At 40.8% G+C, this 17,500-nt stretch overlaps 1 protein-coding gene across 2 annotated transcripts in view; it reads right to left on the bottom strand.

Moving 5' to 3' along the window:
- slc1a7b (solute carrier family 1 member 7b) overlaps positions 1-17,500 on the bottom strand; it is an 87,709-nt gene that overhangs the window by 17,090 nt on the left and 53,119 nt on the right. For both annotated transcript variants that reach the window (XM_063201418.1, XM_063201417.1), the window contains exons 4-6: positions 6,984-7,026; positions 3,873-4,107; positions 2,886-2,985 (exon numbers count right to left, since the gene is read on the bottom strand). In XM_063201418.1, coding sequence (XP_063057488.1) covers positions 2,886-2,985; positions 3,873-4,107; positions 6,984-7,026 — 378 coding nt within the window. The remainder of the gene's footprint in view (positions 1-2,885; positions 2,986-3,872; positions 4,108-6,983; positions 7,027-17,500) is intronic.

The following is a 17,500-nucleotide window of genomic DNA, read 5'->3' as shown; positions in this document are numbered from 1 at the left end:
TCGTACTCGGGTTCTTCTTTTCTTCTTTTAATTTTTTAAATAGCAGCAGAAGAAAAGACAAACGTTTCGGTTGTTGCCTTCGTCAGTGTCTAGGATGAGCATGCATGGATGAGCATGCATGGATATTTTTTGGAATATGGACTATTTTTTATTTATTGCACTTTATTTACGCTTCTTTTACGCTAATGTTACATCTCAGACAGCACTCATTGCTTCACTGTAATGTTTTGCCCACCTCAACTCCCAGGACTTTGACCTGCCTTAACCCTCTAGCTACCATAACGGCCGTGAACGTCCGGCTGGATCTGTACCAGAACGGCCGCGGCCGGCCGGAATATTTTCATATGAAAATACGGCTGAACGGCCGTCATCATGCAGTTTTTCCAGCTTTCAAACACTTTAGCTCAATATTACAGACCCTCCTCGATATACTTTCAGTATAAAAACTATATGTTTATATTATATTATTTTTCAGTATTTTAGATTTTATTACGAGATGCGCCGCTTTATGCGATTTGGCAATCTGCGGTCAATTCAAATGACGGCCGTCCGAGATTGGATGGCTACAAACACAACCATTCTGTTTCTACAACCAATATACACTAGATATGAAAACTTCCAACCCTCTTCGATCTATTTTCATGGTCAACAGCACATGTTTATGACTATTTAGGCTATTTTTAGATCATGTTGTAGTCTGTGATGCCTGGCGCGTCTTACCTGTGCCAAATTGGGAGGGGAAACTTCCTTACAGCTTCATTCATGTCCTGTCTGCTATCGCGGACACTTCTACGGTTATCCTTACACGTCTTTGGCATGGTTTAGTTCAAACATTATTAGCTAGTGTAGTCCATTACCGTTATACCGCTTGAAACCGCTTGAAAACAGGACTTTTGGGTGAGCGACATTTGTTGTCGTCACATGATCATTGTTCAACTTTGACCCTGGATGGATGGATGGATAGACGAAGGATAGATAGATAGATGGATAGAGAGATCGATAGATAGATAGATAGGCCTAAATATATAGATATATAAATAGATAGGACTAGATAATATCGGATTTTATCACATTTTTATCATTTAATCCACATCAAAGGCACTCTATGAGAATACTGAACAATTAATTATCCATAAATGATATACCATTTGAAAGTGTGTTTTCTCTACTTTAATATGAAAGTAACTTGTAATTGACACTTTTCATTTCTTTTCAAGTTATTTGACATTATTTAAATTATGACCAAAATGATAATTTTCCCTTAGAATTCCTGGTAGAATTCTGACCTATTCAAAAAAAATCCTGGTAGCTAGAGGGTTAATGTACATGAAGCATACAGTAAACTCTTCCCTAAACAAAATGCAATACAGCATGTAAAACATAAAACATTTATCTAAATATGTATATTTGCTCTCAAAACCTTGCTCTCTCAAACGTCACACATCAATAATTTTGAATGTAATATTGCTTTTCTCTTCTTTTTTAAAATGAGTAGGGCCTACATTAGTTATTTCGTCAGAAAGAAGTCTGTCTTCATAATTGCATCTCCTTCGATTAAGTAGGTCATCATATCACCATTTGTGCTTCATGTCCCATTTTAGAGTGCTTACAAGTGTGATCTATGACCTAGTTTGCTTCCCATGTAATTAAGTGCAATTAAGTGCAAAAAAGAACCTCAAAGATGGAGAAGAATCAATGAAACCACATGATATTATGCAAAAATATATTCATGCATTTCAATGATATGGCTATTACGTAAAAAGGGGCATGAATTTGGCTCATGCGTCTGGACTGTAGAAAAAAAAGTCTTGTTGAAGATTGTTAAAAGCTGTACGAGAGAGCCTCTTAGGAGAAAATAAGCTCACTGATGCTGATTCTTGCTGTATCCTTGCAATGTCCTTATGGCGGTGCATACAGTCATTGTAAGTAAGTAAATACACCTTTTATCATCCCACAGTGGGGAAATTCATGTGTTGCAGCAGTAACATACATACAGCTTGTGCAAAAGTAGAGGACATACATAGAGACAAAGGACCAAGAAGTTAAAAATATATAATGGAGATGTAAAAGAGAGATGTTATAGAAATTGTTTGATATTTCTGTCCAAATAAATTAGTAAAATTGCTTAAAGCAGCATCATAAAAGGAAGTAATAAAAAGTAAAAAAAAAAAAAAGAGGGAGTCACAGCTGCGTAGCATTGTTATCATCATAATCATCATCATCATCATCATCATCATCATCATCATCATCATCATCATCTCCATCATCATCATCATCATCATCACCATGGCTACTGCAGGGACTTGTTGTTGTACAGTCTTACTGCAGAGGGACCTACAGTACCTTTCTGTTTTATAGTTTCGGTACAGGAGTCTGCTGTTCAGTGGGCTCAGCAGGGCTGCCACTGTTCCATGCAGGGGATGGTTGATGTTGCCCAGGATTGATGACAGTTTTGTCATCATCCTCCTGTCCCCCACCACTTCCACAGGGTCAAGGCTGCAGCCCTGAACAGAACCAGCTTTCCTCACCAGATTATTCAGTTTTTTGCCTCAGCTGCTGTCCCAGCACACCACACCATACATGGGTTCTCAGTGTTTATCAACACGATGTTATGAGGAGGGGCAACTGGGACACTGGCAGCCAACCACGTGAGCTAATTTTTTGAGCGACAGCGGTTTCCAACAATCAGAGGTTGAGTTGTGCGCAGCTAGGTTCGCGCAGTCAGGTTATAAACAAAATTTAGAAACCATGTATACTATACCATACATGACAACAGATGAAATCAGAAAGCCATAGAAGGTCTTCAGTGGGGTTTGTTGAACCTCAAAATACCTCTTAATTACTTAAGAACTTAATTACTTGATTGCGGAAAAAGAAAGCCATACCAGATGACAATGGCAACAATCTTCAGCACAGCTTCATTCAGACTCTGGCAGAAATTGACCAAGGCGCTCCCATTCGGGCCCATTCTTCCCAGCATGATACCTGGACACAAAAAAACAGAATCTGTTGTCACCACAATGCCCAAGGCACGCACAATAGTGGCATTCAATACAACCACCTTCAACCCCCCCAACACACACACACACACTTTCAGGGGTTTTTTTTTCACGTAAAAGCAAATTCAATATCCCACACAAGGCTCATCAATTCTGCCCCCCCAACCCCCCCCCCCCCCACACACACACACACACACACACACACACACACACACACACACACACACACACACACACACACACACACACACACACACACACACACACACACACATTCAATGACTGTACTGCAAAGGTTCCTTTCTATTGAATGAAATGGAGTTGAAGAATGCTCAACTGTCGATTTGCGATCAGATAACCGGATTCTGAGTCGGAGTGAGTGGGGGTTTGCCTGGTTACCACCAGACCTAATCACTAATGACCTAAGTGAGTGTCTTTCAGATCGAAACCATTGTGTATTTGCATTGTGCAGTATGGGTGTTCCCAGGCTAAATGGGGGTGCTTCCGTTTGCCAATTCCAGCCAGGAAATCCGGTGTTCTGGTTGCAAATCAACGGTTGAAAATAGAATGTATACAGTCATTGGCTTGTACCTAAATGCAATGCGGTTGAATTTAGTTGTGTTCAGTGTGTGCTGCGATTTGCGGGTGTGTGTGAGTGATCATGATGGCCACTGCACCTGACTTTCGTGTGTCATTTCCATATGATGTTGGAGGTCACCAGATCATCTGACAGCCATATTTATTTAACCTTTGTCTCCCTCCATCACCCTCAAATACTGCACCGTATCACCCTCTATGAATTGTTTGTATGTTTACTTATGTATACTCTTGTTGCGCAGCGGTTTGTGATCACTACCGTATGTACATACTTACCCATGGTGGCAGAAAAGATTACAATTCCAAGGACGTTCATGCCATCGCTCGTGCCCGGTAACGTGCGGAAGACCACGTCGGGCGGCGGCGTCAGGTCCAGCTGAAAGTTCTGGATGTCGGTTCCGTTGTCGTCCTGGATGCCGTAGATCAGGGGTCTCTTGGTGGTGCTGGCTGCCAGGCCCTGGCTCACCGTGGGCTTCGGTGACTTCATGATTGGCACGCTGTTGGTCCGATACTGGGGGTGGATGATGGAAGATGGAAGGTGGAAAAGAGTCATTCTGCTGCTGATCTGAACATGTCTGATGATGTACAGTATATATATTTTTTTATTTTTTTTATTTAACCTTTATTTAACCAGGAAAAAATAAACCCGTTGAGATTAAGAACCTCTTTTACAAGGGTGTCCTGGCCAAGTGGCGGCTCAAGTTACAAAATTAAAATTACACAGTTGCATTAAAATAACAAATCAAGTAAAATAACACGTCAATTGAAACAATTACAGTTGACGTGTTATTTTACTTGATTTGTTAACTTGATATAGGCCTCCCCCCAATCATGTGAATGTCTATGATGGTGTGATCATCCTAGCAACCCCAGTCTTACACCCAACGCTTCAATACAGTATATGACGCTTAAGGTACATTTATGCTCAATCTACAATACTGTATATGTTTGTATAACACATCTTAACACAGAGGCCAGGTGGCCTGGATCTAAACCTTTCCTAAACTGTCACTGTCATTGTGTTTGATGTAGTGGTCAGACTCAGAGCCCCTGGTTAGGACACCAGAGGTCTGGGTTTGAAGCTGGGCAGGGCGGCTCTGCTCTCCTTTGTTACAGTATCCATATTTCTCATGGCTGACTCTGCTATTAGTACAATCAGCAAATGTTATTCTCCCATTCCTTTTACTTAGTTATTTGCTTTTTTTGTTTGAGCTCTTCAACAGATCTACAGCGTAGATCCTGTTCTTTGTGACTGGAGGGGAACAAATTCAGAAAACCTTGTTGATTTTAAAGTCACCACAACAGTGACTTTCAAAAATCTTCGGAAAAACAATTATGGAGGCTGTGCAACGACTTGTTGATTAAATATGTACTGAATGTCTACAAATTCAAACTGCAATTGCTTTAGGCATACTAATGGTTCATTATTTTTGTGGACGGAATGTGGCAAAAGAACAACATCAGCCTTGGGGAAGGGCAATAAAACACACAATCAAATTGGGGTTCCGGAGCTCGGACTAGTTTGGTGCAGGCTGTATTAGTTTAGCAATATGATACAAGTGGGGGAGGGGGGGGGGGTTGTGATGTAAACAGACACGCCTGAGTGCCGTCAGCACCCGGCCGGGACGAGGCCTGTAAACATCATCCCGACCACAAGGGTAATATTGCTTTTATACAATAGTTCCATTTCCAACAAAAACACCAGAATACATTTTCAAACATATATTAGTTATCTTTATCATTAATTGGCAACCGCCGCTAGGCAAAGCAGTTCCGAATTGTCACATTGTATGGTTGCATTGACAGTTATATATACTGTCAATGTATGGTTGCTATGCAATGACAAGCTGACAGTGCCAGGCCGCAACGTTCCATGAAACCATATGTGATTTGCAAATATTGTGTGGACTGCAACTAGACTAGATTAGGCTTTCTCTCTCCCCCCAAATAAACTAAGGCTACCACACAGTTCCAAGAGGCCAGCATTTTAAATTGATTTGCAAATTGCCATGGATGGCAAGCTTGCTGCTGAAACAGCTCCATTAGCTGCGTAACAGCGTCTCTTCCTCGTCATTCCCACAACTCAAATGAGATTCGGGCATACATAGTGGTTCTCATACATGCACTCCTACAAGTCAACACCTCTTGTGCTTATGACTCATTATTTGACTGCCAGTGCAGAGATTGCACATCTGACCCTAATGGGGGCAAGGCCTTTCATGCTATCAGTGAAAATATCATGTTAGAGGTTCAAACCCATATATTTATCATATCAAAGGAACATTATGAATAATGCATGGGAGGTGTCCAGTTGTGATCATCCATCAGTAATCATCATCATTGGGTGTCTTGAGAGGGAATAACATGAATCCATACATGCATATCTAGTGAACTGGATATTTCATTTCATTCCTTTTAGGGTCACTTATCACTGACGGATTGCCAATATCCATCACTATACCTGTATGACATGTCTCATTACAGCCCTTCATGGATCTTGACACATCCCCCTGAATGAATCTCTTTTCATACCAAAGACTTTGTGTTTCAGGCTCCAGGCCATGCTCTGAATTACAGGTACGCAAAACCTGAGTGAGGTGATACATGTTAAAGTCTTTTTTTTGTTTTAACTCGGCCCTTTATACTGTATGCTTTAATAAAAGAAGAACATGTACTAAGCTTGACACTTCAGATACTTCTGCATCACACTGCACCTTTAACATTTCCAACTTCACTTTGTCGTAATGACTTGTCATTCAGTCATTGTGCACATGTGGTATAATTGTATGAAGGACTGTCTTTAGCATCTCGTATCTCTCTCTCTCTCTCTCTCTCTCTCTCTCTCTCTCTCTCTCTCTTTCTCTCTCTCTCTCTCTATCTACAGTACCCATTTGCATTAGTGTACGTGCAGTAATCGTACACAATGTGCAATTGTAATATACTGTATGTGTAGGTGACATGTGTAGGTGTGTCGATGACATGTGTTTGATGTGTACATGCTGCTAGACAGTTTAATTTCCTTCAGGATTAATCAAGTACCTCCGCCCCACTACTACTAAGCTGCACAATCCTAGTCTAACGAAATAGCCTCCCGCTCCATGTAATCAGAAAACACACAGTAATTAATCATTGAGGCAGGGCCACATGTTTCTGTATAGTGGCTCTTCATAATTCCCTTGCATGTGGCAATTGCAAAAGCTATTTAATGTTAGAATAAGATGTGCTTGTTCTTCTCCGAGCACAACAGCCTGTATGGTGATCTTTTGTTCCTGTGACATAACGTAACACAATGGTAGCTGTTAGGTCATACATGTCTCTCAAGAGGAGGTATAAGTAAATAAAATGAATACATGTCCCATTCTTCTAGTCAATGTCAGTAGCTCTTACCTGTTGAAAAGTAGCTTGCACAAGGTTGGCAGGAAACATGTTTCTGTGAAGAAAGCAGAGACAATTTTTTCCACATTAAATCCAGTACAAAAGGGTGCATGACTTACAAGAATGTGGTCAATTTTGCTGTTGGCACCTGCTGGCATGTCTTTAAAATGCAGGAGTTTTAACTATGCACGGTTTCAGATGTCTTACGCAAGCAGCAACAAAACCTGTCTTTGTGTTGTCACCTCTGTGTGCAGTGTGTGGCTTTTCTCTGTGACAGCCAGAATTGTGTGTGTAATTCTGACATTCATATATATTTTTTCAAAATATCCTGTCAGATATGAGTTGTGGCTTTGGTATGCCAATGCCAGCAATTCTGTGTCGCCTTCTCTTTCCCCTCCTCATAATTCTGTGGGAATCGTGACAGGCACTCTATGGCAGGGTTAGCGTGGGCGTGGCCCAATCATCAGGCTCTCTAACAATGGAGATGTGGGCAGATACAAGAGTCACACCAAGGACATCAAAGCGAGTGACCTTGTGCGCTATTCATCCTGGTGAATAGCTTAAAAAATAAGGAGAGAGAAGAAGGATGAGGGAGGATTGCTAGGATGTTTTTTCCCCCGATTCATTAAATGTAGTTTTGAACCCCTCTCTACTATCTCCTCTTCAACCTACAGTAGTTTTACACATCTGAGCTATACTGCATTTCACACCCACACGCCTCCTGAAAGTTACAGTAGCTTAAATAAGCAGATGGAATGTTAGGGACAAATCCGTTAAGGTTTTGATTAGTGGTGGGCCGTTATCGGCGTTAACGTGCTGCGATAATGTGAGACTCTTGTCGCGCGATAAAGAAAATATCGCACGTTAATCTATTCTCAAAATATAGGTTTGGAGTTTGGGTATGCACGTCACCATAGCGTTTAATTGACAGACGCTTTTAGACTGCGCTCCAGTCGCTTCTCCTCTCTCCACCTGTTGTTTCAGCAGACCTACTAAATATGAAGTGTTTTGCATGCTGAAAACATTAATCCCTCTGCCGTGGTAGTTGTTGTTTGAGTGCTTTTTCATAAGTGGCAGACTAAAGAGACGTTATTTTTTGAGGTGAAGCAGAGATAAATTATTGTGTGTGAGTAGCTACCTGCCCGACATAGCCTAGGCCTACTTTTCCTCACGCATTGCATAGAATACATAAACAACTTCCAGAAATCTTGCCTGTGCTATAATTGCAAAACATTCCGTGTGATAGTCCTATGCATTTTGAAGATTGTCAAACTGAAACTGTCAATATCTACTCTCGCTGAATGTTTGTGTTGCAATCGCGCACATTTGCGATTCAGTGAGATATTCTCATGTCCGACGGTAATAAACCTCGCGGTTGTCGCGCTTGACTTTTTTTCTTTTGCAAACTGAATTCATGTCGAGTTGTAACTCATCTGGCATTCTAACTCTGAGAACAACTGTCAAATCGCCGTGTGCCAGTGCTGTAGGTTCTAGATAGGCATATCCAGTAGCCTGGCTCTGCTGAGGGCTGCTGTGCCTACTACGCGCAGAGCTCCCTCTCTTAAAGGAGCCGCTGCTCCTTTTAACAGTCAGTGGCAGATTCTCTCTCTCTCTCTCTCTCTCTCTCTCTCTCTCTCTCTCTCTCTCTCTCTCTCTCCATTAGAAATGCTGAATTGTTGAGGTAATATTGTTTAAATAGCCTAAATGTTTGATAGATTTATCTGTATTTGCCTCTACAACTTATAGCGCTGTTCATTTTGAAATTTCAGTATCTTATAACTGTAAATGCTTCCTAACATATTGGACACACTTTACACATATTGCTGTGATTTTTTCATCTCCAAGTATCAACATGACCATTTTTTGAAGATGAGATGCATTTTGGAAAAAAAGCTCTGGTCTAATGCGCCATCTGTCTTAAGAAACCCCAAGGTTTTTTTCGGCATTATTTCGCTATCGTGCCTATTCTGAATGAGCCATTTTGCTATAGATTAATCTAGATTAATCTAGATTAATTTCATAATTACAGTGAGATTAATCTAGATTAAAAAAATTAATCTATGCCCACCCCTAGTTTTGATAAAGAGTAAACGGGATAGAAATCCTGTTCAAGAGATGAGTTTTATGTGTAATATTTTCTTTATACCACAGTTACGGCCATACAAAGCAAAAAGACATTTATTTTGAATTGAATGATATAATCAAAAGATGAACTTAAATAAAATGATTGAGCTGCAAAGAATGTGGTAATGTAACATAACGTAACAAAACAGCCACATATCAATATTCTACCTAAAACTACTCAGTTTGAAGAACAAAATCATTTCAAAGTTTTGGAGCTCAGCATAATTACTGCCTTTTTGTTTTATATGGCATAATAGCCAACAACTGTCCGGTCAGAACTGGATTGATTACAGGTGATTGATCAGACAGAGAAGTAGAGGTGTGAGTATTCATTTACGTATATCTCACAATTTGATTTGAATACAATTATTGTGTAATCGATTAGATTCTTCAGTGCATCCTGATGCGCTACAATACATTTCTGTATTACTTTACACAGATTTGATTTATCAACACACAGAAGTACTGTAGACTGACTTTAGCTCTCTCCCCTAGCAGATTTACATCAAATACAATAGGCATGAGTAGCCATGTAGACTGTCCTCAGCAGGGCTTGACACTTTTTTTTTTTTCGCTTGCCTGCCATGTGGGTAGTGGTTTTTCTGAGTCACTAGCCATTCAGCTATTCTACTAGCCTATTTGAAATTATTTTTTGGTAACACTTTATTTTAGGGACACATCTATTAGCACTAATACATACAATATTAATGCCTGTGTAAGTAATTTGTAAGGCATGTACTAAGCAAAATAAGACAGTTGTTAAGCATGTATTCACAAATGTCTTGTTCATGCCCAATTAGGGATTTATTACTAATATAACCTTAGTAAGGACCAGTAAGCCTATATTTCTATTTATTAGTAAGTAGTAAGTGGCAGAATACAATGTGTATAAGCTCCCGACACACTGTGTGAACAAACCCTGAACAGTGTGAAAACAGATGCAGAATAAGGGTCCCTATTCTAAAGTGATGCATTGGTCAGCCCAGATGGCTCAGGGCCTCTGCACTACCAAAGTCCTAGGGCCCCCACACCACCCAGGCCTGCACTACCTAGCCCCCCCGATCTACAAAGTGTAAGGGTATATCAAATAATTAATACTAACCCAACCGAGTCATCTAGTTTTCTCTTGTTCATATCATTGAGAGGGAGGTAACAAGAGCCTATATATAGCAAGGATTGAACGTACACTTGTCAATGGCGGTGGGTTGGTGAGATGTAATTTTTTTTTATGTACCACTGAGTTTTAATTGTAAAAAAAACCCAAAATAAATGCAGAACATTAGAATAATAGTTTTGAAGCAAAACTAAACTACTCTTTTGTGATAATTAAGTGAATGTTTGAGAACATTAGCTTCAAGAAGTGCAGTGCATGATGGGTACGCAATCTAGGCCAACAGACAACCTACCCAGCTCTGAGCCTACGTCCTTAGCTCCTCCCCTCACTTGTGAAATTTAGTTGCTATCCAAACAATTTGCCATGTACGTAACAACAGAAATATTATCATTGCTGCATTGGCCATGCATTGCATTTCTGACTAAGGGCGTACCCATCATGCACTGCACTTCTTGTAGCTAAGTTTCTCAAACATTAACTTATTTATCAGAAAGGAATAGCTTAGTTTCGCTTCCAAACTATTACTCATCGTTATATTCTGCATTTATTGCAGGGTTTTTACAATTAAAACTAATTGGTGTATGAAAAAATGACATCTCACCACCCACCGTCATTGATAACTTTACGTCCAATCCTTGCTATATAATGCTTCCAATTACTCACCAACATAATGAGTAGAATAAGTGAGATCTTCATACCTACTGAGACTAGTGTAGAATCTGAAATGTTCTTACACTTTGCTTGCGTAGAGTGGGGGCCCTAGGTAGTGCGGGGGCCCTAAGCCATCTGGGCTGCGCAATGCATCACTTTAGAATAGGGACCCTTATTCCACATCTGTTTTCACACTGTTCAGGGTTTGTTCACACAGTGTACCAGGAGCTTATACACATTGTATTCTGGCCCTTACTGCTTACACATACATAGAAATCTAGGTCTACTAGGTCCTTACTAAGGTTATATTGGTAATAAATCCCTTATTGTGCATGAACAAGACATTTGTGAATACATGCTTAACAACTGTCTTATTTTGCTTAGTACATGCCTTACAAGTTACTTACACATTTTCTTCATCATGATGCTGTTCATCTAACCTCAGAAGATGAGGTGTTAAAGCAAGCATATGAGTGCATAGCTTTCTATATGGAAATAAATGAAACAAATAGAAACTGAGTAACTGATCTTTTTCTTGAACTCAAATAGAAACAATTGATGCACAAGGCGTAAAATGCAGAATATATGCTATTCTGATATGTCAAGCTACCCGCCAAATTGGCTAGTGGCACTGTAATTGTTACTAGCCACAACCAAGTTTTACCAGCATTTGGCCGGTTGGCAGGTGCCAGTGTCAAGCCCTGATCCTCAGACATAAATACCACACTGTTATAGGCCTACTATAGTACATATCATACTTGGAAATTTTGGGAAAAAATCTTCAAAATCAATTATATCGTCTATAAGGTAAATTTGTTGTGGATGACGTGACAATTGCGTCAACATGCGTCATTAGTTTTGCACAGTGCTACGGATGGCGCCTTTGACAAGAGCATTGCTGCTAAAAGGCTCACAGAACACTCTTCATTTTGACCTCAGACCAACAGCAAAGCAAAGCACAACTCGAGTGACCTACCGCCACATGTACAGTGCAGCACGACTGACTTGACACAATTCCACTGACAGGTGCTGCCATTTCGCATACAGTATTGACTTGTCGAAATTGTCTCCCTATCAAACTACGCTACTAACCGCTCCTGGGTCACAAGTTAAGTTTAAGACTCTGTTAATAGCCTACTGGTTGCTCATTCAGAAGCAGCTGCACATATTGACAGAGAAGGTGTAGTTCCCGTTTTTATGATGTTCAGAGGTTTGAGGTGAGAGATTCATTCCCATGCCTATCCATAATAAACGACAAAGCGGTTTATCAGAACTCTGACGTCTAGCGTCACTGTTTTGTTTCATGCGGGGCCCAGAGCAGGCTGCGGCTGCGTCCGCTTTCAAGTCGCCACAGCACTGAATATGTATGAGCCGAGCCTCTCTCTGATGGCAGCACCAAAGGAGTCTGGTGCTCTGACCCCTCAACATGTTGACTCCAGAGGCTACATTAGTGAAGGGGAAGTTGGGTGGTGGTGTGGGGATGATGTTAGGATGGAGCAAAGCGGAGGGAAGCCAAGCCTTTCATGTGTCCGCGCCGCTGCCAACATTCACGTAAACAAGCCCCATTTCCTTGTCCTGCCTCTTGTCTGACGGGACAATGGAGTTTCGCTATCAACAAAGACGCTCAGTAGGGACATTGTGACATCACTGCAGTGCCAAAAAATAAAAATGAATAGAAAAAAAGGACCCACGGACAGAAGTACCAACACAAAAAACAACATCTGTTGAATGGGCCACACAGTGGTTCTGATGATGCCACACGCCACATTGAAACATCCAAACAAAACGAGCAGTGGTGGGAGCACAATGTGTCTGATGGATCGTATGATGTCATGCTGGAGAAAAAATGGTTAACAAATGCAATAGTTGCAGCCCTGCCATGGCCTAACGGTAGGGCACTCGTCTGCTACGTGGCCGACCCGGGTTCGATTCCTGGTTGGGGTCCTTTGCCAGCCCTTCCCTGACTCTCATCCCAACTCACATCCTGTCTGTCCTTCACTATCCTATCTCATAATAAAGGCTTGAAAAGCCCCAAAAAATACTTGGAAAAAAATGTAATAGTTGCCTCAAATATGTTTACATCTCACTCACAGCCACGTTTTCTTTTTTCAATTACACGTTGATGTCATGACCATATGTTGTCAAAGGGCAAAAATAATGCTTGAGGCAGTGCATGAAAACTTTCCCCAAGCTCCCTGTGTCTTTACAATCACTTGTCTTCCTGCTGAGTGGGATGCAGTAGTCTAAAAGGTTTTGCTGTAGAGGGGAGCATTAGGCACATTGAAGTGCTAGGGGCCCTCTCTTAAAATAGCTTTTCTTGCAACTCTTTATAGATCATTCACAACATACATGGGTAACTCTATGAGACAGCCATGCCATCCACTGTCACAGGTTTCTGCAAAGTTTCCATACGCATGAAATGCACGTTTTGTTTTATAACAAAAGTTTGAGAGAAGTGTGATGAAATTTGACATGCCCTAATGACCACCTGCATAATATTCTCTGCTCAACTGTCATTCGTCGGAATTCAGCGCGAAAAGATAGGCACGCCTATTTACCCGCCTGAATCTCATTCTCCTCTCAGCCATCATTCTGTGTAAATTACAGTGCACTCAAAATTGGAACGCCCCTTAAGTAACTACACTGCATTAATTCTCTGCTCACATGTCTTCAGTCAGAAATTTGCTTTCTCTTCATCTCTTCATCTCCCTGTTCAACTCCCTTCCGTCGCTGTTCTGTCGATTTGTCTGGCTTTCTCTCAGTTCACCGTACCCCATTGCTTTGACCATCATTGGCCGGGGGGTGTCCGCTCAGACCTTACACATATCTGCTGGGGCAGATACTGCCAGTACTCCCGAGCTCGACAATGTCTGCCGTGTAGACATTTCTCTGCATTGGCAGTACTTCAGCACCACGGCCAGCGATCTTGCCCAATGTGCCGCGTAATCTAACTATTTTAGCTTCTCGTGTGCAGTGGTCCGTGTGGACCACGTATAGCACTTTGATGATCGGTCCACTGCGTGGACAGCCGCTCTCCTGCGAGAGCCTCTCGATCACGAGAAGACCGTTCTCCAGTGAGAACGAAGATGTATGCATACATGATTAATCCAAATTTCAAATTGTGAACTAATGAATGCATTTAAAAAAATGTTTTACTGAGTGTGCATTCATGGCCATGGTATTACATGGCAGACTATATTTCTGAGATGACATGTTCCTTTAAAAAGTGGAAAACACCTTTTCTCTGTGTTGTAAACACAGATGCATACCTATCTCAAAGTGTATTTCAGTGAAGAAAGGCCATATGATATCAACAAACCAATAATATCACACAAACCAAGGATAATAATAATCAGACCAGCAGTGCTACTGTAAAACTGACTTCCCACTGATGATGGCAGGGTACAAGACAGTATTTTTGTCATAGGATTTCAATCCTACTGTATGACAACATGATGATAATAGTTTATCCCAGAGGGAGATCCCAGACGGATAAACTATTAATTACGGTTTCAAATCTTTCCATTCAAAAAGCCAAAACGTGTCTTTTTGTTTTGGTCTGGGCACAATTTAGCATTCTGTGTGTGTGTGTGCATGTGTGTGAGTGTGCGTTCATGCGTGCACGCATGTGTGTGTGTGTGTGCGTGCACGGCAGCCTATACATGCATAAATACTGTATGCCAGAACATGGAAATGATAAAGTCAACATCCTCAATGTGGCTAATTAGTCTGCAATTCAGATGCGGGGTCATCATATATAAATATACTCTGTAAAATGAATGGAAATCATGAATAGATACAACACTACAACTGAGCTATGCAAGGGGGTCATGACAAGAGACCAACGAGTAAGGAAAGGTTACTTTCACACACAAGGTACAATTTTTGATTCAACAAAAGAATTTCCTTTAGCTGTAACTAGTATTTCTTTACACAAATAATGTCAAGACTCAGTTTACTGCAGTTGATGTTCTACTAACGAGATGGGAGGGGAAAAAAATATGACGTCAATGATTTCGCCCACGTAATCATTTTATTAGAACTATGTACGTTGTAGAATTCTTGGCCAAATTGGAACATTGCTATTGCCACTGCTCATCTTCTAATATTTTCAAGGACACCAGTCCCTTTGAGTGCCCTCAGAATGGAATGGAAAAAAATGAGACAAACAACGGAAGAGAAACATTTTGTGCCGCTCGGAGGACAGAAATGAAATGTCCTTCCATCTGATGGGGGGGAAATGGTAGTGAAAAATGGCCAGAGAGTTTAGAGCTGACAGTAAGGCAATGGGCCATCAGTGAGTCACCCAGTTCAGTCAGAGAGGGGAGATATCATATTTTCGGTGCAAGTGTGGCCAGGAGAGATGCATTTATATATATAAAAAAAATACTGTCTGAACCCATTGCACTGCATAGAATGTTTCATCAACTTTGTTCTGCATTTATTGTCAGTTTGATTTCTTTGATTTCTTCTGAATTTCACATGTGGGTAGCACTACTTTGTATCAATGAAATCACTGTAATGCAATTGTCAAGCTTCTGCATTTTGCTATCGGCCTGCGAGTTCTACTCCTTGCAGCTTCAGTCTGATTACTTTCCATACTGCCCACTCACTAGCGCAAACTATAAAAACACAATTGAATGAAGAGAAGCAGTTATAAAAAAGGAACTGTCTGATTACATTGTATTCCAATATACTGTCTGATTCCATTGTCATTTTTGCTCTAATTTCTTTCCATACAGTCCATAATTATAGTTGCATAATTCCAATGTGTCTCCATAATTTCAATGTTTCTGTTTTGTTCAAACCTGTTGTTTGGTTCCAAATGACTGCTGACTGCATATCAGCTGAGCACTTATATATTCAACATTGTAAATGAGAACACCAAAGCTTTTTGGAATATATTATCAACCATATTGGCCTAGGAAAAGTGCAGTACCTACACCAACATTGAAACTGAGCAAACAGTCTTCAAAGCATTGGTATTAGGAATAGTGCATTGTAGTTACTGCAAATTTGACATAGCAATATCTCTAAAGCAGGACACATTTGGATCATAAGCCTGAGTCACAAGGAGGTATGATGAAGACCATTTTCAGTCTAACTCAATGTTGTCAAAATATGTTACTACAGTTACAACACTTTGCTTTTGTATGGCGGCATAGAGTTCTCAGTCTTACTATAGACTTCTTTACTCTTTATGATCCCCCTTAATGCCATTACCAGAAGCTGAACCTATGTAAAGGAGACAGATAAATTGATTCACGTTCTGAGAAACTTCCAGTCAGCAGGGCAATCAATTCACTGCAACATGCATGAACAACAGCCTTCAAACTTGTGCGATCAACAGAGATTGAAATAGACATTGTGGGAGTCTGTGCAACTAACAAAAAAACACGATACACAATCTGTTTCTATATCACTCCAAGTCTGGGAGTAACATCCGACATCCAATTTCTTTTCCCTCTTTTTCTTGAGATCATGGAGGCATGTCAAATTGTTTGGACATGGATTTGAAGCATTTATTCTCACCATGATCCATGAGTCCAAGATATCTCCGCTCATGTACCAGAGGTGTTATGTCTTTACCAGAGCCGGGAAATAAAAGAAAACACGTGCCATGGAGTAGAGGATATCAATCTAGCTCTTGGCCTCAACGACCAGTGGCTAACTACTCCTCATACATTGCTATAATTGGTTGTTTTCAAACCACCTCACAAGTTCTTGTAAGACCTGCACAAGAAAAAAAAAACACATTTCATTTCTCTCAAATGAACAGCTATGTTCCATGAAACATGTCAGGTTGCTGCCATCACCTATTTATACTCAGAGGAAAGTGTGAAATGCCAGCACGCCCTCTGACTTCTTACTGCAGTAGAATTTGTAATCATACGGCATACTATACTGTTGACCTGTGGCACCTTCACCAGATAAATTTTTAAAAACTTCATGCACCATATACAATCTAACCATAATGAATAAGCCATTCATTATGGTTAGATTGTATATGGTGCATGAAGTTTTTAAAAATTTATCTGGTGAAGGAAGCTATACCGTACACCAATATGTCTACAGGTATATACTCAGAGTACTTGTACAGGTATATGCGTGAGGAGAATACTGCAGAGTGCTGGAGAGCACTTTTTAGTGGCCTATGCCCAAGGTTGGACGCTAAGTAAGCAAGCTGAAATTTCTGTTTTTCTTCACCATTTCTGTTTAGTAACTTTTGCTGCATTTATGATGTGCATGCACTTTTCACCTTTTTGTTTATGATGCACAGATTTTATTTCCCCACCTCAGCATTAGCGCAGGTGAAAAAGGCCTGTCGTGTTTTCTCCCACCTGTCACATAACACACTAGAGAGGAGCCAACTCTGGCCACCTTTTGTAGCATTTTGCCAGCATTCTGACACAGCTTGACTGGCTGGTAGCACAGCAGGGAGAGGAAAGGTCAAGTGTCAATTACACTACCAACGATCTCGACTCATTGGAAAGCGTCAGTCATTCTCTCCAACAAAGCGGGACTGAGGGGAATGGCAGGCCTTTCTCTTTCTCCTGTCTCTGTCTCTCTTTCAGTCTCTCTCTCTCTCTCTCTCTCCCTCCCTCTCTCCCTCTCTCACTCTCTCTGTCTCTCTCTCTCT

Source organism: Engraulis encrasicolus, chromosome 6 (assembly GCF_034702125.1).
Source record: "Engraulis encrasicolus isolate BLACKSEA-1 chromosome 6, IST_EnEncr_1.0, whole genome shotgun sequence".
Taxonomy (NCBI): domain Eukaryota; kingdom Metazoa; phylum Chordata; class Actinopteri; order Clupeiformes; family Engraulidae; genus Engraulis; species Engraulis encrasicolus.
The sequence above is the reverse complement of the archived record's forward strand: the minus strand, read 5'-3'. Positions and strand labels throughout refer to the sequence as shown.